Raw genomic sequence first — 24713 nt, forward strand, 5'->3', positions numbered from 1 at the left:
TGGGGGACTTCAACTACCCTGACATCTGCTGGAAAAGCAACACGGCAAGCTGTAGGCAATCCAGCAGGTTCCTAGAATGCACTGAGGACAACTTCTTAAGCCAGGTAATAAGCACCCCTACCCGAGGGGATGCGATACTCGACCTGGTGGTCACCAGTGTGAGTGAGCTCGTTGGGGATGTCAAGATCGGAGGCAGCCTGGGCTGCAATGACCACGCGCTGGTGGAACTAACGCTACTGAGGGAAATGGGAATAACAAAGAGCATAGTCAGGACCCTAAATTTTAGGAGGGCAAATTTCCAGCTCTTCAAGGAGATAGTCAGAAGGACTCCCTGGGAAACGGTCCTCAGGGACAGGGGAACAGAACAGAGCTGGCAGGTCTTTAAGGATGTGTTCCAGAGAGTGCAAGAGCTCTCGATCCTCAAGTGTAAGAAGTCGGGCAGAGAAGGGAAGAGACCGGCATGGCTGAGGCAAGAGATGCTGGTCAAACTAAGGAAGAAGAGGGAACTGCACAGGCAGTGGAAGCAGGGACTGGCTTCCTGGGAAGAGTATAGGGAAGCTGCCCGGTTGTGTAGGGATGGGGTCAGGAAGGCCAAGGCACAGCTGGAGCTGAACTTGGCAAGGGATCCGAAAAATAACAAGAAGGGCTTCTACAGGTATGTCAGCTGGAGAAAGATGGTCAAAGAAAGCGTATCCCCGCTCATGAGCGAGACCGGCAAACTGGTAACAGCAGATGAGGAGAAAGCTGAGGTATTCAACAACTTTTTTGCCTCAGTCTTCACTGGCAACCTCTCTCCTCACCCCTCCCGAGTCGATGGATGGCATGAAGGAGACCAGGAGGGTAAAATCCCTCCAGCTGCAAGTGAAGACCAGGTTCGGGACCTCCTGAGGAACCTAAATGTACAGAAGTTGCCAAGCCACTCTCCATGATACTTGAAAAGTCATGGCAGTCAGGGGAAGTCCCCAGTGACTGGAAAAAGGGAAACATTGTGCCCCTTTTCAAAAAGGGTAGAAAGGAAGACCCTGGGAACTACCAACCTGTCAGCCTCACCTCTGTGCCTGGGAAGATCATGGAACAGATCCTCCTAGAAGATATGCTAAGGCACATGGAGGCCAGGGAGGTGATTTGAGACACCCAGCATGGCTTCACCAAGGGCAAGTCCTGCCTCACCAACCTAGTGGCTTTCTATGATAGTGTAACAACAAGGGTGGACATGGGAAAAGCAATGGACGTCATCTATCTGGATTTTTGTAAAGCCTTTGACACGGTCCCCCACAACATCCTTCTCTCTAAATTGGAGCCATGGATTTGATGGGTGGACCGTTCGGTGGATAAGGAATTGGTTAGATGGTCGCAGCCAAAGGGTAGTGGTCAACGGCTCAATGTCCAGATGGAGACCAGTGACGAGTGGAGTCCCTCAGGGCTCCGTACTGGGACAAGTGCTGTTCAATATACTTATCAATGACGTGGACAGCGACATCAAGTGTACCCTCAGCAAGTTTGCAGATGACACCAAGCTGAGTGGTACAGCTGACACACCAGAAGGACAGGATGCCATCCAGAGGGACCTGGACAAGCTGGAGAGGTGGGCCTGTGTGAACCTCATGAGGTTCAACACAGCCAAGTGCAAGGTCCTGCACCTGGGTCGGGGTAATCCCTGCTATCAATACAGGCTGGGGGATGAAAGGATCGAGAGCAGCCCTGCCGAGAGGGACTTGGGAGCACTGACAGACGAAAGGCTGGACATGAGCCGGCAATGCGCGCTGGCAGCCCAGAGGGCCAACCGTGTCCTGGGCTGCATCAGGAGAAGCGTGGCCAGCAGGTCGAGAGAGGTGATTCTGCCCCTCTACTCTGCTCTGGTGAGACCTCACCTGGAGTACTGCGTTCAGCTCTGGAGCCCTCAGCACAAGAAGGACATGGAACTGTTGGAGGGGGTCCAAAGGAGGGCTACAAAAATGATCCGAGGGCTGGAGCACCTCTCCTATGAGGACAGGCTGAGAGAGTTGGGCTTGCTCAGCCTGGAGAAGAGAAGGCTGCGGGGAGACCTGATTGCAGCCTTTCAGTACTTAAAGGGAACCTATAGGAAAGATGGGGACAATCTTTTTAGTAGAGACAGCAGTGACAGGACGAGGGGTAATGGTTTTAAACCAAAACAGGGTAGGTTTAGGCTGGATATAAGGAAGAAATTCTTTACAATGAGGGTGGTGAAACACTGGAACGGGTTGCCCAGAGAGGCAGTGGAGGCCCCATCCCTGGAAACATTCAAGACCAGGTTGGACAGGGCTCTGAGCAACCTGATCTAGTTAGCAGTGTCCCTGCTCGCTGCAGGGGGGTTGGACTAGATGACCTCTAGGGGTCCCTTCCGACCCAAAACTTTCTATGATTCCCTCCACCCCTCCTTCCCATGGGCTGCAGTTCTTCACGAACTTGTCCAGCCTGGATCATCTTCCACAGGGTGCAGGCCTTCAGGAACAGGCTGCTCCAGCACAGGTCCCTGTGTTCTCCACGGGTTGCAGGGGAATCTCTTCCCCGGCACCTGGAGCATCTCCTCCCCCTCCTTCTCCACTGACCTTGGTGTCTGCAGAGTTGTTTCTCTCACATATTCTCACTCCTCTGTCCTGCAGCTAAGTGCTGTTACGCAGGTTTTTTTCGCCTTCTTAAATACATTATCCCAGAGGTGCTTCCACTGTCACTGATGGGCTCAGCCTTGGCCAGCGGCAGGTCCAACTTGGAGCCGTCTGGCACTGGCTCTATGGGACCAGGGGGAAGCTTCTGGCAGCTTCTCGCACGAGACACCCCTGTAGCGCTCATGCTACCGAAACCTTGCCACGCAAACCCAGTTACACAGTATGACTCTCGGATTAACAACATGCTTTCTCTGCATAAATATCATCACGTGAGTCCTCGTAAGGAGGACATCATGCCCAAATTTTGAGGTTAGTAAAGGATCTTGTAAAAAATCCCAATATAACTGAGAGACTCCAAACACAAAATCTAGCCAGTCAAGTATTTCAGAGAGAAGATGCTCATCTTGAGGGAAATGACTGAACACGTGTAACAACTAAAACAGATATAGAAGCTGCTAGGACATAATTGTGAGAAGCAAAGCTAAATATAATGCAATTGAGAATTATTATGACAATCACACAACCACTCCGCAGTTCCTGATCTGCTGCATCTTTGTCTATGTGTATCTTGATTGTAAGGATATCCTGATTGTAAGGAAATCAAGACACTTAAGTAGTACCCTTTAACTGCACCACTCACTTCTGGTTTGTATTATAATTACTCTTGTATTACTCATCTTGTTTTACAGTATTTTTCTTCTTTCTTCCCCCTCCTCCCCCTTAACATTAATTAAAGCATATTAAAATCCTTATTTTTCTGTTTAGATACCAGAATTTGACTGCACCGTTTAGAAGGAATACCAAGCTGCCACAGCCATGTCAAGAGGCTGCAGGGTGCTTTTATCCGATTTGCATCAGTGAGGTCAAGCCAGTGCAATCCCTGGACCCATCCTGTTTTAATACCATCCCAGCATATTAAGCAAGAACCTAATCAATCTCTAAAAAGATGTCAAGGAAAGTATAGCTTAATTCTCCATCTCTCCGCTCCTCTACACATAGCTGTTACAAACTTAATGACCCAAGTTCTTCCATGGTCTCTTACAGAGACCACTCTGTAAGAGTGTCTCTGTTAGCTCCACTACCATGGATTTAACCACAGCTGGTGGAGGACTATACCTGTAAATACAATGCAAGGGTTTCAGAGCTCTGCAGCAGTTTAAAAGTGTGGTACTGTAAATAAAGTAGTCCTGATTATAGGAACTGAACAGGCTTAACATGAGCTCTCAAATATATGAAAAGGTAGTTACAAGTATTGAAGTTTCCTTCCATATGTCAGATAGGATTTTGAAGCATCCTTACAGTTTAACATCAACAATGGAAAATCAAATGGCAAAAGATGCATACTAAAAATCTGCATTGCACGTTTCCAGAAGTGTTGCAAATTCTATTTATAAATCCAGAGACTGACATTTTGCCTGTACAGATAAACAAGTGTTGAGTTAAATGGTATTTGCCTGGAGATCAAAACGCTGATTTTAGAATCACTTTTAGACTCTTTACTAAAATGTCTCCTGTTCTTGAATACCATGTTTCTTGGCTTCAGAGGAGACCAATTATTTTAGCTGTTTATTGATATTATACATTTCATGGCAGAGAGCATCCATTTTATCTGCAACTAATCCAAGTGCAATGAACCTCTCTTAATGCTTGCAGAGCGCCTCTGAGAAGCGAGCACAGGCCTGGGGCAGCAGGACCTGCATCTCTGCACATGCCCTATGAAACTGGGCAGGACACTCATCTTTTGCTTCACTTGTCTCTTTTTTTTCCCCTCTCTGCCTTGTTCATTAAGGCTATAAGCACATGGAAACAGGAGCCAGTCTCACCGTTATTATTAGAAAGGCTAGTAGCTCAGGTCTTCTCTTCACCTGGGGTCAGTTCAGTGCTGGGACACAATAAAAAAAGAGAGCTATTCAAGTGCTTACTAAATCTGTGAGATTAATACACAAGCACTTGTAAGCGTCGTTCGTTCTTCCTTCACCGCAGGTGCGTGCTTTCTACTCTCAACTCCAATATTCACTGCAACATGAAGATTCAGGTGAATCATTTAACCCATCTTTGTCATTTGATAAACTCAAAAACTATGTAATGGGGCATGCGTGTGTGTGAGCACACGTGTGTGGTAGTGCATACATACAGAGAGAGATGCAGAGCAACCGACAAAAATAGCTAATAATGCAGTCAGGGACTAAACCTCTTCATTAATTTTGAAGCTAAATTACCGATGTTCATTAACAAGTTGAGAGAAAGTACAAGACAACAAGCCCTTGCTCTGGCTCTCGCTGTTGTAATCCTGGACGAACGCCCAAGCCCTTCCAGCACGGGGGAGGGAAGGGTTCTCTTCTCTTCCCACTCATTTCAAGGACTCCCAATTGCACAGCAGGCTTAATTACCACACAACTAACTACAGATCCTTACCCGTGGCGACAGAGAGGAAAAACAATCTCTCTTGTACACACCTATCAGGGAAGATGTTCTGTCATTATCTTAGCGGTACTTGCCCACACCACCCAACAGTGCATGAAATCCTTCATTTTAAGAAATACAGAGGGATTTTGCTTTGCCACAACAGAGTATCAAGGAGCAGCCATGCAGCAAGGATTGGCAGCCACACTAAATACTGCCTAGTGCACCTGCTAAGCAGACTCCAAGTGCAAAGTTTCTCCTTTTTACTATCCCTGCTGTGAGCTGGAGGAAAAAAAAAAAAAAACCGTAAGAGTCTCATCGATGCAATATCCATGTGGGTCTCGTGACTTGCAGGAAAGGTCACTGCAGTGAGCTTTTCAATCTTCCTCCCTGTGAACAGTTTCAATGTTACTTTAACATTAAAATGCTTCAGGCACTATTTAGGGTATTTACACAGTTCATCCTAAAAGACACCCTTTGCAGCACTGTAATGGGTCCTAAACCCATTACATTTTTTACAGCTCCTGATCAATAGTTTAGGTTCACGTGATTAATCAATTAAAACATAACAACTCTGCCTTTCTCAAATATCCAAAAGGGATGATATTCATCAAAAATAACCAAATAAACCCAAAAGCTTCTAAATGCAGTTGTATTTGACGTCTTGTATTCCACAAAAACATCAGCAGACTTTGCAAAAAGCGGAAGATCTCTCACTTTCAAAACACATCACTCCCTCAGGCTGAGTCATAAGGATCTTCAGCTTTAAAAAGAGGGAAAATCTAAAATCCTGTCTAATACAAGTCTGCATGAGAAAGCCTAATTTTTTAGCTTTTGAGGAAGTTGGAGCACTGATCACAAGCTTCTGCAGCATAATTATAGTTACAGCAGGGCTAGAGCCACAATAGCACACGCACATGAGAAGCATTCACAAACAAAATTATGGCAGGAAATGATGGAAGAGCTCTGAACATCACCACTGAGAGAAAGGCAGAGCAAGCCACAATTTCCCCTGACCCAGGATTACAACTAAAAAAATTCTTAAAGAAACTTGTACCAGCGAGGTCTGTGGTCTGCTCAACTGAGGCTATACCGGGTTGCCACTGGGAGAATTCAGACAACATTCTCCAAGACATTTGCAAAATCTTCTAACAGGGAATTACCAAAACATTAGATTTCTTAAATCTACTTTTGCTCATCTCAGCACTGACCCTGGTTTTTGGGGGGTTTTAAATATTTAAATAAATATTTTATATAAACCAAATATTTTTGTTTGCAATGTCTGACTATAGATTTTCACAACAGGGAATGTTATTTCAGGACCTCTACTATGCACTATCTACTCTGAGAAGGCAAGCAAATACCCCTGTTTTACATGGCTCCTTCCCCACAAGCAGGGCATTTCTTACCAGAAAAAAAAGTATAGGTAAAAATTGGCAATGCAGAAAATATCCAAACTTTATTAACAAATAATGAACTTCTTTTTCTGCATTCGCTTCAGGCTTGTTTTTCACTCCTAAAACGTAATGTGAAATTAACTCCTAAAAGCAACATTGGCCAAAAATAATGAATAAAATCTGTTCTGTTTGTGCAATGGTAACACTGTTACTGGAATTTAGAAATCAGTAAAGCTGGGATAGTCCAGCATTACCAAATGAAAATGGTCTTTCTTTGTTCATACTTGGTTTCTTCTGATAGGAATAATAAACAATATCATATTAATTCTTTCAAGGAAACAGACTCAGTTTTCTTTAAAGGAAGATTCAGCTTTCGTAGGCCAAATCCTGTTCTGCTCTTTTTTCTCTTTAACGGAATTATAAACTAATAGCTAGGATTATAAATACAGTACAAATATACAGCTAGCAAAACGAATGCAATACAACTGTCCTAAGTACTTTACTACTTCCACAATAAAAATTTACGAGAAAGCCCAAGGGACTTTGGTAACTGTGGAATTCTTCTTGTCATTTATGTTATAGAAGTTAGCACCAGCTACCTTTATGTATCACAGCTGCCACACTGTTAAAAACTTCTAGAAGAAAGGAGATTGGCAAAATTTAAATGTTTTTAAAATGCAACAAGATAGTGAACAACGCAATGGTAGTGTTTTCTGTCCCATTCCTCAAGGCTTTCCACAAGGGGAGAGACACCAGCCAGAGCAGCCGCATCTACCCCAGCATCCTGCTCAAGCCTCCATCACGAGGCCAGACACCCGTCGCCACCAAACCCACGCCAGAAGGAAGAGTTGCCCTCCCCTGCGTCGGCGTGGGGTGCCTCAGGGAAGGGGAGGGTGAAGGACTGACCACATACACCTCTGGCGACGAGACACACTGCCAGGCACAGTCCAGAGCCTGGGCTGTGCACCAGCACGAGACGAGGACCCTGCTGGAGATAAGAAAAGGCAGAAAGGTCATCTGCGTTCAAAGCGACTTCCCAACTCCTGGTTTTCAAAGCGCTCCTCAAGCCAGTTCTCAAAAGCTGCATTTGCTGATCTGCAGCTGGAGTGCTGCGCAGGCAGCCCCAGAGGGGTGCAGGCACCCGCCACCCCCACCTTTTGCTGCTGGCTACCAAAGTCATGTTTACTACCGCCCCTGGCTCGCTGGGGAAGATGCTCGGCATCCTTTTCCCTGTGCCTCCTACTCAGCTCGCTCCTGCACCCTTTCCATCCCCACCACTCCCTGCCGGCTCCAGATCCCGTTTACACATCTGTGCCTCCCATGCTTCACCCACCGCCTTGTCCCATCCCCTCCATCTCTTCCCACGTATCCAACGGCTTTTCTCACTTCGGCTCTCACTCCTTTGAGCCCTCAGCTTCTTGCATCCAACCTCATCTACTCCTCAACAAGCGGGAGAAGCGGAGGACAGAGGGCAACGGGCAGACAAGCTGGGCATGCCACAACAGCAAGGAGAAACACAGGTGAGGCAAGAGATAAAGAAGACGAAGCAACCAGAGTAGGAAGCATTTGGGTCAAGAGAAGGTTGTGAGGGGTAGTAAAAATACATGAGCATACAAGAGCGGAGATATCAGCACATAGCTGCCCTAGTATTATACTCTCTGTAGTCAACTTCTAAATGCTACTGTTGACAATGTATCTTCCTAGCTGGAGCTGTGTCCTGACCCAGTTCTGGATGGTTGAGTGCTTTAACTCTGCTTGTGTTAACAGCCGTGTAATAAAAGCAAGGGATCATATTTTACACTGGTAAATGATTTCCCTATTCATCAATTTGTCAACATCAAGGTAAAGCAAGCTGCATACCCCACGCTCACCGTGCCTGTACGCTCAGTGCACCAAGGCCTCAAGATAATGTTATCCTCAGATAACACGGCCATTATTATACTCACATGAGCTATGCAAACATGTTAGGATTTTACTTTCCATCACGAAAAAGTTATTTTAAATCCAGCACACAGTTTCCTGATATTCTTCACTATGTGGTGTTTCAAACAGCTGTCCTAGCACCGCTGCTGCAGCTGCAAAGAGGTGTGCGAAAGGTGCCAAGAGCATGGGAGTTGCGTAGAGTAGCAGTATGAAGGGAAATGCCTGTGCAAACACGGCGTGAAGCAAAGACAGGGGGTGACACCATCTAACAAAGAGCTAGCTCCAGAAGAGGACATCTGTCTACGGCCACGACTGATGCTTTCAACTCAACCTAGCTCATCAGGAGGTATGGGAAGTGCTGCTAACAATCAAGCTAGTATTGCTATGATGAATCATAGTGGCATCAAGTTAATACAACTCATCAGACCCTAATTAAACCACTCTGTGTTGCTAATCACTCTGTGTATCTCAAGTGGTCTTTTGCAGCATGCCTGACTCCAGTGAGGGTGGGCCAATCAATTCTCTAATGAGTCCTCACTTCTGCAAGCACTTGCACAAATGCTCTTTGGACTTTCATGCAGCCACAGTCTATGGAATTAAGCAACAAAAGTTAAGTTTGGTTCAGTCTTCCTTTTTCTTTTCTCCTGATGATGTAGAGGAAAAGTATGTCTACACAAACACACCAGCTATTCATCAAAATAAGTTTCTTAAAATCAAGCTGATCAAATGTCTGCTCTAGTGGGATTTACCTATATTCAGCTCTCTAATTACCTCTTTCATCTTTTCACATGAAAAACAACACTTCATCTCATCTCTTCAAGATTTCTTAGCTTAGGAAAATTAATCCCTTTCATGGAATTTGATGGGTGTGGATCAGTATCACTTAAAGTACAATGAAATATGCATTGTTCATAGCATGTAATAGAGTATGTCCCCAGGATGAGAGAGAACACACTGGGGTAAAACAGCTATTTTCCTTCAAACTCCTTTTGCACTTGGTTGAAGTGCATTAATCACTTCCCTTTTCACCAAATATATACAGCTTTCACCTCAAATGACTCGGAGCATTTCCCCCCCCCCCCTTTTTTTTTTTAAACTAAAGCACTAAGATCACATTTAGCTTTCATTAAACCCAGGACTGCCTTCTGCTGCTCTTGTTGGAGTTAACAAGACCTTTGCCACTAACATAAATGTTACTGAGTAGAATCAGTTGTTTATGACGAGACTATTCTCTGTAATCCCAGCATATTTCAGTCAAGTGCCAGAAACATCACACTCTCCTTTCTCACTGGCTCCTTGCCACTCTATCCACGTTTTCATACCTGTAAGCATTCCCACGGGTATTTCTTTCCTGTAGGCTGCACTAACCTACCAAAACCATAAGGTCGGTATAAACCTCTCCTGTTGCTGAAGTGTGTAAATCTTTTTAGCTTGATCCTACCAAATTATATTCAAGTCCTACAGCCTTACGCCAAGTCTTATCCTAGGCATCTTTAGCTGAGGCTTACGCTTGAACTTGACCCGCGAATTATCAAATTGGTCACTTTGAAATACTGGCCACGTATCTTGCAGTCATGCGTCTGAGATAAGTCTATTTCTGAGACCATGACAAAAACGAGATAAAAACATGTTTTTTTGCCACAAGGTGAAAACTCTCCGACTTTAAAGGTTCACAATTCACCTATTTTTGTCCTTCTGTTAACCAAAACCCCATGTGTTTATGATCGTTTGAGACACAACAGAACTCTGAATACTTCCATTAAAAACTCTGCATGCTCTTGTGAGTGCCACGATGGAAAGTACTTCACACTGCCCATCTATACCAACAGTGATACTTATCAGCAACTAGAACTGCTGCAATTTTTCCAAGTTATCAGTAACATGCTACAATTTCTATTTACTACCACGCTGTCTGAGAGCCTGAACGACAGACAAGGACCCTGAGATGCTAAGTGCAATGGAAACACTTAAGAGAAAGAAAGTCTTCCCCATCTGTTGGCTTTACTGACCATTCGTGTTACCACTGACTTCTGGAACAACCACCTGCTTCCTCTTTGCTCTCTGTAGCCACCTTCACACCTCTCAAAATAAAGCCAAAGGCATTTCACAAACACTTCCTAGATGAAAATTTAGGGGGAGAACAAGGTCACTTGGAAGTCTTCTCCCTTCTGTTCCAGTGAGCCTAGATGCAAGTTAGAGGAGTTTAAAGGTCCCCTGAAAGCACAAATCAGTGTTTCCATGCATGCAGCACAAAGTGACAATCTGGGAACTTCAAACATGAAGGCTGCTATACAGATCTCTCTTTATCCATCATGCGCCATTTATTTTGTACAGGGAATAGTTATTAAGACATTTTTATATTAGTAAAGCCCGATTTAGCACTCATACTCAATATTCATGACTATTTTGTCAGAATGTATTAAAGGATTTAACCTCAAAATTCCCACGTGGTAGAAGTAAGAACTATCAAATGTCTCGGAGAAGGAAACTGAGAAGCGTGATCTAGGAGACAGCAATGAAATCAGGAGTTTGATATTCAGAAGAGGAAGCACTATTTCATACAAGTAAAAACATTAATGGTTTCAACAGACAAGCCAATCTCCATTAAAAACCAAAATCTGATTATTGAAGTTTTCTCTCTACTTCATAATTTAATCACTAGGATAACAATGCTATGTAAATTTCATTTCAGCAAAATGAAGTTACTGAGAATGTCTAGGCCACCCACGTAAGCATATACCATTTTATAAAAAAGGACCAAGAAATAGATTACATGTCACTTGTATAAGTAATATGTCATATTTCTTCAAACTCCATATAAAACTGTGTCCACTGTATTCTGAAAACTAATGAAAAACACCACCATTCAATTTATTGAATGTAAATTATCATAAAGTATTTCCTTCTTCATTGCCTCTTCTTGCTTATACGGGAACATAATGAAGACTGACATTATATATTGCTTCCAGGTCTCAACTTGTAACTATGAACTTAATAAAAAAAATAGTGAACCAGATCCACGGAATGCTTTCAGCTTCGAGTTAGATATATAAACAACCTAACAGTTCTGTATGCTTATATTTACAGTTCCCAGGAAATGAAACACTCAAGGCACGAAACATCCATAAACACTCAAGCATCATGTGACAAATTGTAGCTAATTTTAATCATGTAAACAACAAGGGTCCATCCAACTGCACACTGAAGTAATTTCTCATTTAATTTCAGTCTTATTGAATCTCTCAAGGTAATTATCATTTAAACAAGGACTCTCTAATCCTCTTGCTACAGAAAATGCACCAAATAAGACACATGTAGCTTCACGGCACACTACATCTTTTGACGTTTCTTCACCAAGAAATCAACCAAGCAAGATAACACCTGTGTTTCTACTTACAGAAAAGGGTTTCAAACCTACTTCAAAATGGCACATACTCAAAAATGATGCATGCAAACATAATTCCTGAGTTTCAACATGCACCCATCCCAGAACAGGACCAAGCAAGGTTACAAATGCCACCGCTGTGTCAATTACAGCACCCAGCCAAGGAGCATGGAAAGCTGCCCCAGGCTCCCGAGGAAAAGCACGCTTGCAGAAGTTTCCATTCAGCCAGAGGAAGCCGGCAGACAGGAATGGGAACAGGGCTCGCTCCCCAGAGAAGAATTTCCAGCTATGTGAGCCTTGCTAAGCATCTGAAAATGAATGTATTTTTGAGAATAACAAGAGCTCAGCAAAAAAATACGAAATAGCTTTCAATTTGCATGCCTTACAGAAACACCAGCTACATCCAGGCTTCTTCCAGTGCCCCAAAGACCCTTTAAAACACAGTGTTAACACCCTTCAAAAAAAGGTCTATTCCTCCCGAGTCTGTTCAGACCTTCAAGTAAGATTTTTTTTTTGCAATTACAGTCTTGTGAAGATCATCACTACCCTTGTGGTGAAGATCCACCCTCATTTTCATAACAGGAAATCCCTATAGATCCACAGGAACATGGTCTAAAGCCAACCAAGACTGTCTGTCACGCTGCTTCTGAAACCAACAGCCATTCCGGGTCACTGGAGCCCTTGGAGGAGGCATACAATTGCCTGTAGTATCTCCCACAGAAACTCCCCAGGGAGCCAAAAGAGACACCATCTACACACCTTTCCCAGCCCGTGTATTTCTCCCATTGTCCAGCCGCATTACCTGCGTCATACGCAAACAGGCCTTCACCAAAAAAATCCCAGGAGACTCCTGGCAGGCCAGGAGGGAAAAGGTGACAAAGGCCAAGAAACACTTTGAGGTTAGAAAACAAAAAAAGTGTAATTTCTCCATTCTAGATCCCTTCTATACAGAACTGAAAACACATAATTCGGAGCTTATTTAGCGTACCTTGTGCTAAAAATAAACACTGCGATCCTCTCTCCTCAGAAGACCTCACACTTTCTGAGGAGCTGTGACGGAACTGAATCACACAGCCCAAGAAATGCTTCTTCCAAGTAGAATTATTAACATGCCTATTGCTGAATACTCAATCTTTCAGCTTCTAATTAGTTAAAAGTTAAAAAAAAACATTGACCAAACCCTTATAAGCAGTACTGAAATAAGAAAGGTGCACAAATAATAGAACAGAAGTTTGGTATGGAAACAGGTTTATGTTTCAAACTACATGGTACAATAAACAGCTAAAAACCAAAAAGACAAATACTTCTGGACTTTGTCTGAAGCATCACAAAACAAAATCACACTTAACTGACAGCAGGCAGCTACGTATCAGTATCAGCTAGATAAACCTCTGACTGTGAAGTACAGGACTATCTCACAACAGAATCTTCTCCCAAATTCTGACATGCATCATCTACAGCATCATACCTCCGATACATGCCAGGTTTTACATGCTGACACTTCACAAATACATTTTTTTCCTAACAGTTACTTTACTAGCTCACTCCAGTGACAGATGATTAAAAGCCAGGAGAGCAAATGGTGTCGTTTCTCTACATTTTTGGTACAGACAGTAAATTTGGTGTAACAACGAGCATCTGTACCCCTAAGCAAGTGAAATATTGCCCTTGCGAGGCCACACCCAACCAACTTCACAACTTCGAAGTAGTAGAGTCATGCTCCTCCAGGGACACGCACGCATACTCCAAAGAGCGGATACCTCTTTGCAATGTGCCTCTGGGAGAAACGTGTCCCATGGGAGAGCTGGGCAGCAGTAGCTCTCCTGTTTGCTCCGCGGGAAGCCAAATGGCACGACTCCGCCGTCACTTCCAAAGTGAACAGCACCACATTCTCTGTGTGAATCATCCAGACTCAGAAAACAGCATGAAGCACAACAGGGCCCCCACAAAATCTGCTGCTGTGTAAAGAACACACTCCAGGGCCCTTATGTACTCCTTACGCATAAAGTCAATGAGTCGAGACGCTCTACTTAGGCTATCAATCAAAATTCTCTCCATGAGGAAAGCAACAAAGCAAGAGCAAAGGGGTAGTTCATATCAGTATCTCCAATAAACAAGGAAACTGAAAAACAACAACAACAAAAAAAAAAACCCACCCAAGCAATCAGTTAAGGTAATGAGGAAAATACAAATACTTGTACACGTATTCTCTTTAAAACAAGCTATGTGTGAAACCAAGAAATCCAGAATCTACATTACTAATCGCATTAAAGAAACAACAAAACACTAATGTTTCTTCTTCCAGAGTTACTTTGACACTTTTCCAGTATTTTATTTGCATGGCTCAGAATCAACTTTGTAGAAGATGAAGAAATCAAAATACAGACTCGGTTCTACAAGCACAGGTTCAAGTTCAGCTTTATTTCCTTCGTTCCATGAGCAGAGTCAACGTCTTCACTGTACAAAACAAAATACCTTACCTTAAATTTAAGATAATTAGCACCACTATTACACAGCAGTCTAGACAGATGTTGTCAACTTAAGTCTAAATTGCTTGAGAGGAGACAGGCTGTACAGCCACCACAGACTCATTTGGACAGCATATTTTCAGCTCCATAGGTTTTATTCCCCCAATGCTTCTTCAGTTTTAGGAAAAGCAATTCCAATTTTGAGACACAGGCCTCGTCAGCTACAACTTTTCTCCCCGCCTGCCTTCACTTTTCCCCCTTCCCACAAATTAGCTATTAATTCCTAAATAAATGGAATGAGAGTAGCACTTATCACTGGGAGCCACAAGGGTACAGGCGCCTATCTCCTGTTTAGAGGCCTGTTTAAACAGGAATTAAAAGACTAAATGCTTCTGTGGATTTAGGCCCAAAAGCTCAAATCTGCAAACACAGGCACTCGACCTCGCCGGGGCAGTCCCCGGAGTGACTGCAGCCAAACTGCACCGGCCCCAGAGAAGCTCTCCAGAGACAAAGACCATGTTCAGAAGTTTGCCACCGAGACGCAACCGCCTGAACACGAAGTAGGAAACTCTCCCTCGTGCTCGTCTTCTGAAACCCCGAAGCACAACTTCTGGTTTGTCTTCTCTGCCTTCGCATCTCCCTAGCGCAACTAAAAGCAAACCACCATCTTCGCGTCCAGTCTGCTTTCAAAAACAAAGTATTTCTTCCGAGACACCGCGGCCGCCCTGAGCGCTGCCATTACTCGATCCAGCCAACAACATGGGTGTTTGCTTCCCAGCTGATCACCAGAGAACGCGACCACCTTCTGCTCAAACACCGGCAGGGCCATGGCAGACCGGAGCGCACCTCCTTCAGGCCCTCGCCTCAGCCGCGACCTCAGACGCCGTCATTCCCCTCAGCTCTCGCACACCTGAAGCACCTTCCTCCGGAACGGCCTCTGAGGTGCCTTTGTTTGAGCAGCGTGCTGAAAATGGCTCTGCAGATGCCCTCGCAGTATCAGTCCCCCCCTTCCCAAGGCCGAGGCCACCGGCCCCGAGCGCGGCGGGGGTCCCTCTCCCGGCCCCGGGCCCACCAGCCGCCCCTCGCCGTGGCCCCGGCGTCCCGGCCTGGCCCGGGGGAAGCCGCAGAGGCGGGGCGGGGAGTCCCGTCCCCCCGGCCCCGCCGCCCCCGGCCCCGCTCACCCTTCTTGTCCATGAGCCACATGAAGAAGAAGCAGGGCGCGAAGCCGATGGGCCCCCAGAAGACGAGCAGGGCGATGTCCCAGCCGCTGAAGCCGAAGGCCAGGCGGGCCGAGTTCTGGATGGGGCCCCAGCTGTTCCACACCAGGCCCTGCGCGAAGCCCAGCAGCGAGAAGAGCAGCAGCACCAGCCACCGCCGCCCGTAGACGCGGCCCGCCAACGGCGCCAGCCGCACCGGCACCGGCCCCGCCGGGCCCCCCGCCGGCCCCCGCCGCCGTTGCTGCTGCCGCTGAGGCGGCGGCGGTGGCAGGAGGGGCTGCCGCTCCTCCGCGCTGCTCCAGCCCGAGCCCATCTGCGGGAGCCCCGCCGGGGAGGAGGGAACGGGGCTGGGGGAAGGGACACCCGCTCCTCAGCCCCCGAGCGCGGCGGCGCTGCCCCGGCCCGGCACAGCCGCATGCGCGGTCGGGGCGGGCCGGCGGCCGCCTCCTTCCTCCGCCGGCGAGGGGAGGAGGGAAGCGGCGCCGGGGAGGAGAGCCGGGCCCGCCGCCCGGGCCGCCGGGCAGCCGCAGCCCCGCGGGGTGGAGAGGGCTCGGGAGCGGAGGCCGCCGCTGGGGGCGAGGGGGCCGCTCGGGTGTCAGCGGCGGGGACGGGGGAGGAGGCCCTACCCCGGGGCCGCCGTCAGCCCCGCCCGGCAGGGCTCGGCGGGCCGGGCTCCCCCTCCCGCTAGCGAGGGCGGTGCCGAGGGGAGCCCGGCGGAGCCGCTCCGGAGGGAGAGCCCGAGGAGCATGGCCGGGGCGGAGGGCCGCCGTCCTGCCGCGCCGGGTAGGTGCTCCTCGCTCCTCCGCGCCCGCTCAGCCGCCGCGGCCGCCGCCGCGCTGCGGCCTAGCGCGGCCCGGCTGCGCGGCGAGGCCCGGGCCCGACAGCGCGGCTTGGCTCCCTCCAGGCCGCGGAGCGGCGGGCGGGAAGAGGGGACGTGAGCGGGGCCTCCGCGCCGCTCCTTCAGCTCCTCCGAAGCGGCCCTCGGTCCCCGCCGCGGCGGCGGAGGGCAGAGCTGGGTCGGCCCCTCGGCGGGTGGGCGGGGGAGGAGATGGCGGTGCCGCGGGCTGCCTGCCCTGCCAGGGGGACGGGTTGAGGCAGATACCCATCAGCCGTGGCCCAAACTGCGGGGAAAGAGGAGGATTCAGGTTCGGCTTGCGCTTAAACCCCATTTTAACAGGGTTTGAATGGATGTGCCGCCGTGTGGGCTGTGCTAAGGGCATCAGGAGCTCTTACCATTGGAGTAGTTCGAAGTATATGTTCGTTGCGTTAGGTTACAGGGAGTGTGCAGCTGTGTATCTACCATCTGCACTTGTCATGAAATTAATGGCTCGTATGCTGCATAATGCTTCATCTTCCCTGAAAAAAATGAAGCATTCCAGTTTGGCTTGCTTAGGCGTTCTGTCGCAGAGTCTGGAAGTTGGCTTGACAGGTGCCTGTGTGCTTCACTGGCGAAGAGCCGAGCAGCGGGATCCGCGCGGGCCGGTTTGAGATACAGTCTCATAACTCTTGTTGATGCGCTGGGCAGCACAGGTCTGAATTTCACACGTGGTGCCCGTCCCATGTTTTTGCAGCCAAAACCACACACTCCCATGAAATTCTTCCCAAAATGAAAGGACATTGCATTTTGTTTAGCCCACACAGCTCCGTTTGCTAGACTGAGGTTCGAATTAGAAATTGTGCCGAAGGTGCAAAAAGGAAGTTTATACCAACTGAAATCAGTAGAAATATGATCAAAAAGAAAATGAGATTTTGTCTAGAAAAGTTCAGGAAATTCCCCAGGAAAAATAAAATTCATGTACCATTAAATAATGGGGAGACATACGGATAGTAAACTCAAGTTTGAGCTTGTTGTGTATAACTGTAGTGACAAAAATAAAATACAGTAAAAAATATTGGATGAGATTCAAATTTTATCATGACCGATGCATATTCCAGTAGTGCTCTGGGGCTTCAAGTAAGATTAATTCCCTGTTTTACGAGGTCTTTTTCATACGTTACCACCTCAGCATGTTTTAGCCCATGCCAAAATGTTCTTTCAGTTTGCAATGGCTGTGTTACTGCTGTAAGATAATTGATTCGGTGGCATGGTGCCAAAGACAAAGTGCTGTCATTTGCAGAAGTAAACAAAGTGAGAAAATACTTCTCTCTCTGAACATTTTTCAATTAACTGTAGTAATTGTGAGTGTTCCTTGGTTGTTCTAGTGGCAGGAAACCCATGCAGAAGGAAGGCGAGTGGGGCTTTGCAGTGTCCTTTAACTGCAAAACTTGGCTCTTACTACCTGCATAGTGAAATGAAAACTTGAATATAAGCAGGATAACTGTCTGATAACTTATCCAAGCCACCTCATCTTATGATACTTCAACTCTTGCGTGGGGCAGCAAGAAAGAGAGAAGCAGCAACAAAAGGAAGGAGCTGTCAAAATAGACTCAGAAAATGTAGGGTTATTTACTATTGACTTAATCATGATTTAAATAATTTATTATAATTGCTTGATTTGAAATCGCTCCTCTTTTCATAGCTTCACAACCCATGTGCGCATCTTTCAGTCATAGCCTGACCTTTTCTATTCCAGCTATTTAATTAACACAGTGTAATATTCTGTGTGAATTATTCTTGTTTGCAGGATATGGTACCATTTAAATTTGTTAATGTAAAGGAGCAGTGCATTGTTGATAAACTGTTGGAAACCAAATTAGCTTTATCTTGCAGCTAGCTGATTGCATTATTTCACTCATGGGTATAATACTTCTCTAAATATGCTAATTTCACTCTTTTCTCCATGTGGTGACATTTTTACTGTTCTCATTACTGACATTTGTAATACTTGGGGTGGGGAAATCTTTTCTCGCTTTAACCTCATTATAATGTAGCTAAAGAGATTTGAATATTATCAGATGAAGTGCACATGTATTCAGGCAAGTGGAAAGGTTATTTTGCCTCCTGGCCCAGAATTTTCATGCCTATAGCAGGACTTGCATGGACTTAACGGCAGCTGGATCCAAAATTGTGATACAGAAGGCCATCCAGTTACTAATTGCCCAGCCACGATAGTGTATCTATTGGTAGGTGCCTCCATTTCAAACCTAAAAGCTCTCAAGATGTCTGCGTCTCCGTATTCGTGCTTATCTGCCTGTGTCTGGCCTAAAACCTTCTGGAATTCGTCTTAGGAGGAGTTGGTGGCCTGGAGCACTGATAGACTAGTGATGATGGGTAAAAATTATATGGCTGAAGCTGTTATTGCTGCTAAATGCTCATCCCATCCCCGAGGCAGGCCTGGCTGATCCACTTAGGAGTTGGCACCTAGACTGTGCTGATTTAAGCCTGGTTTATTAAGATAAACTGAAGGCTTTGACAGGTTTGTTATAACCTTGAGGCATCTGGAGAGTCTAATTCAGCTTAAACACACCTATCATGTGGTGATTGAGCTGAGCAGTCCTGGAGAGTGTCCCCCCCACGGTGCAACCCCTGGTTCCTAGTGCGTTGGGAAGTGCCATTTGCTGTCTCCGGTCATCAGGTTTTTGGCAGATTTGCTCTCCACATGATTTTCTTCAGAGAGACTTGATAAAGTTCAGCATCCCCTTGTTTCTTATGCCTCTCTCGCAGCAACTCCTAGCATCACTTGTACAGTCTTGTACTTTCTTCTGTCAACTCATGGCTTGCAATCTGAGAAGTAGCAATTGGTTGCATACCCTGTGAAGGGCATTTTGGCACAAAGTGGGCAGGACTCGAAATACATTCAAAGGTTCAAAAGTGGCATTTAGCTAATTCTGACTGTTCCTTGAAGCATCCAAAAAGAGACCTGTTTTCCAGGGATTTCCCTCAACTTCTAGAATTCAGCTGGAGTTGTGACAATGTAGTTGCAGAGGTGCCAGAAACAGCACTAGTGTAGCAAGGAGCTGTAATGGTTCTCTTCTTTACACCTGCTGTCTTGAGCAACACTTTTGAAGGTGAGCCTGTGAGGTGTGAGCAAATCCCGCTCTTCCCTCATCCAGTTTTGACATCCCTTTCCTTTTAGTTACTTATTAATAAGTTGTTCGGTATCTGCTCTGTTTTGGGCTTGGTTTGGGCACCTTCCAGTCTGTGCATTCTGTACCTTTCAGCATCTTTTCTCACCTATTTTATTGAGAGGTAGATAGGCTTCCAGCTCTGGTGTTGTACAGTGATTTCCTTGTACTTCAGGAGGAAAAAGGTTTTACAGTGCTTCTTTTTTCTTTAGTATCAACAAGAAATGAAAATACAGATACATCTTCAGCTTGTGAAAGCTGAACAGTTTCATTCTTAAATTCGAGTATCAATGTTAACTAGTAGTCATTCATTTGTACCTTTTGATTGCAGGCTGTATATATCCACATTGCAAGGTAACCATTGCAGTGCAGATGGTTCTAGGTTTGTGGTAAGCCAGAGCCCGTTGCAAAGTCCTTTAGCGAGATGTGGGGTAGCTCCTTTCTCTTGACTATTCTGCCTTTGTTCGTTGACAGACAAAGGACATCTCACCAGATTCCCTGTAGACCACACTGTATGTTCTTTACTGTAGCTCTCAAAAGGAATATGCAAACGTCACACGTGACTTGGACATTGAGTACATTTAAAGCATTTTGTACTCCATTTCTGTTTGTTCTGCGATTCGTCACTTGCTTAAAAATGAACATGTAGATGATGATTGTATCTTCTTTGAGGGGGAGGTGGAAGCTGCATGATGTCTTTCCTCCAAGCTCATTTTGATGGGTATTTCCCTACCTCACTCAGACAGCCTTCAGGCTCAGTATTTTAGGTATTTTAAGGATGTTGGGTTGAAGCTCCAACCTCACCAGATCATGGTCCCTACGTTCTTTCATTTTATTCAGGGCCACCATGTGCAAGTGACTGCAGACATCAGCAGTACAGTATTTTGCATCCCAAAATAGCATTAGGGAAATCCAGTTTCAAAGACTGATGGTTTCCTATCTTCCCAAAAACCTGAGAATGATGGAAATTAACTGAGTCACACGAGGATGTTAGGCTTGAGTTGGGAATACCAGGTGAAAATCTCCACCTGTCTCCTTGGGCTAGGACTGCCTCAGTGTAGATCTCATTGATGCCAGCAAGAAGAGCTAATTGTATTGCTCTGGTACTGGTCTGTCCATTGTATCTGTGATGAGTGTGTTTCTCATTTCTGATCAGACTGTGTTGTTTTTCTCCTATTGTCTTGCATCTAAGCAGCTAGGAGTAACTTAAATATTGCTCTGATAGCATTAATGATGTAGGTATTGGGGAGTTTGTTTCTGTTGGTCAGGCTAGTCACGCTTGGCTGTCACAGGGTAGGTATGTTGTGGGCTCTCCAAATGAGTCTCCTGAAGACCTGATTGGGTAGGTGTTGGGGATCAGATCCATATTGAAGACATAATGCTCACAAAATGTTGTTTGTCTGTTTGGAAGTGTGACTCTCTATCATGTAATTCTGTACAGAAAGAAGAGGCTTAGTCAGTTATTTCTGTGTCTCTGCTTTTCTAAACAGGGGCATATATGATTTAAGATTAAATTATTGTATGCTTTGTGATCAGACACAATGAGATTCTTGGGAGTAGGTACAGTAGCACAAGATTTTGATTTCTGTTAGAGTATTTCAACAAGAGCAATGGTAAGGCAGTTTGGATGTCTTGGTGTAAAAGTGCAGCTTTAAACCTTTTGTAATTTTATTGATTTGCTAATGTGTGGGAGGTTGAATTTCTAAGTACCATGTTCTTTTGAAGACTGGATGTAGAAGACATTATTTCCTATAATACTAATATTGAATTAGTCAATGGTTGACATAGTGACATTAATTTTTAGACGAAATCTGAAAATATTGAAACTTCACTATTGAAAAGACTTTTCCAGAGATACTAATAAGTTGACAAATACTGAGTTTTGGTGGATTTTGCATATCGCAAGAAGCTTCCAGCAGCAGCACTGTCATGGTTTCTTCTAAAATTAAAGGTCACCTTTAGTCTCCAGAAAAGCAGGTGCAGCTTGTTCGAACAAGAGTTTATCCACATCTGAGTGGACATTTGGGCCTCCAGTGTCCTTGATATTTTCTGATATTTAGCTCCTGGTGTTTACAGATAAAGCAACTCTGCAGGCAACTTTATTTAAAAAAGAAAAGAGAAAGAAAATCTCTGGAGGGAGGAGGGTAAAGATATGTTGACACAACTAGCAGCAGCTTGTATTATTATAAAGGTGTGAAATATGAGCTTTTATGTAACAAGGCTGTGCTTTTTCAGTAAAAGCAGAGTTTTGTTTATATTTAATAAAATAATATTTAATATATAATATTATATATTGTAATTAATGTAATGTTTTATATTAAAAACACAGACTTAATGAAATGTTAAGGTTGAAAATTAAATTAGAAGAGCTTGGTAGTTCACATTTTGGTGAGCTGTTTTAGGTTGAATGTGTCCTTAGTTCTATGTTAGGTCAGAGCAAGATTTTGCATTCTTTATATGAACCCCAAGATTCAAAACATGCACTAACAGTTTTTCACAGACAAATTTCGCGTTGCTGCATGAGAACCTTTATAAAGCTACATAGCAACTTGAAAGAAAGGTTAAGCTCGCTTCTGCTTGTTTTACCCATGCTGAGAGAAATGGAGTGGTGTAAACAGATGGAATAATAGCCATGCTTTTTGTTTAATATTGCTATAATAATGGCAATCCCTGAGTCTAGTACCCTGGTGGTACACATTGGTTATTGTGCACTTCGGAAGCTGTTCTTGAGGTTCACGTGGTGGGTCTCTCTGGTTTCTTTCAATTCAATAATTTATGTCATTGAAAAATACTTCTTTTATTCTTTTAAAGTATAATTTCATTCCGGCAATTATACCTCTAATTAACTTAGTCATTAATCATAATTTGTATCCTATGTATTCTAATAATGAACAAAGTGAACATATCCCCTTTGTAGATCAAATTCAAAAGGCTCAGCTGTGTTATTGACTATTTATTACAATGGCTTATGGGAAAAACCATATTTTTAGGATACTATTGACTATTATTGACTACAATAGCTTATGGGAAAATGGTGTATTTTAGAAGATTTAGATTCTTTTGTTGCTGTCACTTTGAAGTTCTTGTCAAGTTTGCAGGATAGGACAAAGTCGTAAATGGTTACAGTCTCTGACAGTGAATTTTATACAGTGCATTCCTCAGTTTAAGTGTAGTGCGTTCATATTTACTATTAAAAAGAAATAAACTTTACTTACAACACGAACAAACTCTTTTTTTTCTTAGAAATATAGATGTTAGTTCCCTGATGTGCCAATTTTCTTACTTTCAATCATAATGTTATATTAGTGTTAAGTTTTGTATTAAATTTTCCATCTGTTAGGAACTGTTGTGAGAAATCTGTATCAGTGCCGGTGGGTATTGGGAAGAAATGGCTTTGCTACTAAAGTTCCTCAGCAGCAGGTGGGTATAATTTACACCCCAAACAGACAGAAAGGTGGAATTGTAGCAGCCTAGCTTAAAGAATAACAGTCTGTCCTTTGGAGAAATTCTTTTATATCCTGATGGAAGATTTTGGTCAAAGACCATAGTCTTTTCCTTCAAAAGAAAATGAAATACTGTTTATCCAGTGAGTGCTGCAGTTTCATTGTGTTTCTCTTTTCAATCAGCAGTCTTGCCAGTAAGAAGTATGCAAAGTTCATTGGAAATACATTCAGTATGACTTCTGTCACTTGTATATATCCTAATTTTCCTGGGTTTGGGGGGGTGGGAGGGGAAGGGAACATTTCAGATGGCAGAAGATGCAGGCAGGAGCTGTAAGGACAAGGAAGGAAAGAAAAGCATTTCTTCTACTAGAGGAGACCGAAGGAGCTGAGGTCATGGAGTATTCAGTGAGCTGAAAGCAACATGACTGCTCTCTAAAAGTGCGTTGCGGGAGGGAGAAGAGACAACAGGCAGAAGCTGGCCAGGGGTTCAGGAAGAGCTTTCTAGGAAGAGCCATATGGGATTTAAAGAGGAATTTCATAAAGGTATGCTCAAGATGATATGATGTCAGTTAGAGCAGGGGCGGGAAGGCCCTGCCAGTGCCGTGTTCGGGGCTCAACCTCTTACTTCACCCCTTAGAAGTCTGGTAGCTATTTCCTTTTCTTTATCGGAAGGACGGTTTGAGGTTTGAGGGCATAGCCCATGCTCTTATCTTACTTCATGTCTTGAGTCACTCAGACTTACTGTAATAAAAACTGTAAGATGCTCAACCCTGCTGCAGCAGGACTGGAAAGTGAGGGCAAATACAAATTCCTCTTTTGGCCTCTTTCTTTTCTTTTGATGCCCTCCTTCCACAGTAGCAGACACGAAGGGCAAGGAAGGGTGTGTTGCCTTCAACCCACCAGAGTAAGCTTCGGGTGCCAGTCTTACCAGTGTGGAGCTGTGTTTGACCAGTCTATCCTGAGAGGCTCCATGCAGCTGCTAACTATCCTCCAGTAGCCAAAATATTTATGCAAATCTCGGTTAGATGCCCCGCGGCTATGCTGCACCTGCAATATTGACATTCCCGGAGTCAAAAATAATTGTAACAGCGATCACTGGTCAGGAAGTAATACCGAGATGTTCAAGCGGTCTATCCCGAAAACTAGTTGTGTGTGTATGGATGCATTCTGTTTGCCCAGAGTAGGCTGATTGTAGCACATAACGTTGTAATCACATGCAGGTTATTTCAAGTTGTTTTTTAATTTACAGAGTTAATGTACTGTGAAATCATGAAGTCTGACCTCCAAACCAAGTCACTTCTCTTTGGTTTGGGGAGTTTCTCCATCCTCCCTCATACCTTCTCTTTTCCCACTCCTGGTTGCTGGATAGTTAAAATTTTTGAGTTTAGTTATTTTTTGAGTGACCTGGCTGCTCTGTATTAATGTATTCAAACTGCCAATTTTCTCTTCTAACTTTTTATAATTTTTTTAAAAGAAATAAGGATAATGAAGCATTACAGATTTGCAAGAAAAACATTTTGATGATGCTTATACCAAATATGTTACCAGGATTTCCTTGTACTCCCTCTTTTAGAAAAGAATTTTAATACCTCTCAATTAAATTTCATATTTAAGCAGCAGGGTGTTTTGGCAAAAGCCAACTGCCACGCACTAATGAACTCTTCCAATTCGCTAAATTATTTTAAATGAGTGACAGTACATTTAGATTTTTAACGACAGTACATTTAACTTCTGAACAGCTTTGATCAAGTCCACTTTTCGTCAGATTGCCTGCTGTGCTAAACTCGTTATTCCCAAACCCTACTCAGTTATTCAGAAAAATTGTTCGTCAGAAACATTAGATTA

General features: G+C 44.6%; 2 protein-coding genes across 2 annotated transcripts in view; one reads left to right on the forward strand and one right to left on the reverse strand.

Moving 5' to 3' along the window:
- The window catches only part of SLC49A4 (solute carrier family 49 member 4), a 75004-nt gene extending 58840 nt beyond the window's left edge, over window positions 1–16164 (reverse strand). The window contains exon 1 of the mRNA XM_075429820.1: window positions 15385–16164. Coding sequence (XP_075285935.1) covers window positions 15385–15733 — 349 coding nt within the window. The 5' untranslated portion in view covers window positions 15734–16164. The remainder of the gene's footprint in view (window positions 1–15384) is intronic.
- The window catches only part of HSPBAP1 (HSPB1 associated protein 1), a 41122-nt gene continuing 32527 nt past the window's right edge, over window positions 16119–24713 (forward strand). The window contains exon 1 of the mRNA XM_075429818.1: window positions 16119–16203. Coding sequence (XP_075285933.1) covers window positions 16167–16203 — 37 coding nt within the window. The 5' untranslated portion in view covers window positions 16119–16166. The remainder of the gene's footprint in view (window positions 16204–24713) is intronic.

The sequence above is a fragment of the Opisthocomus hoazin genome, chromosome 9 (assembly GCF_030867145.1).
Source record: "Opisthocomus hoazin isolate bOpiHoa1 chromosome 9, bOpiHoa1.hap1, whole genome shotgun sequence".
NCBI classification, from domain to species: Eukaryota; Metazoa; Chordata; class Aves; order Opisthocomiformes; family Opisthocomidae; genus Opisthocomus; species Opisthocomus hoazin.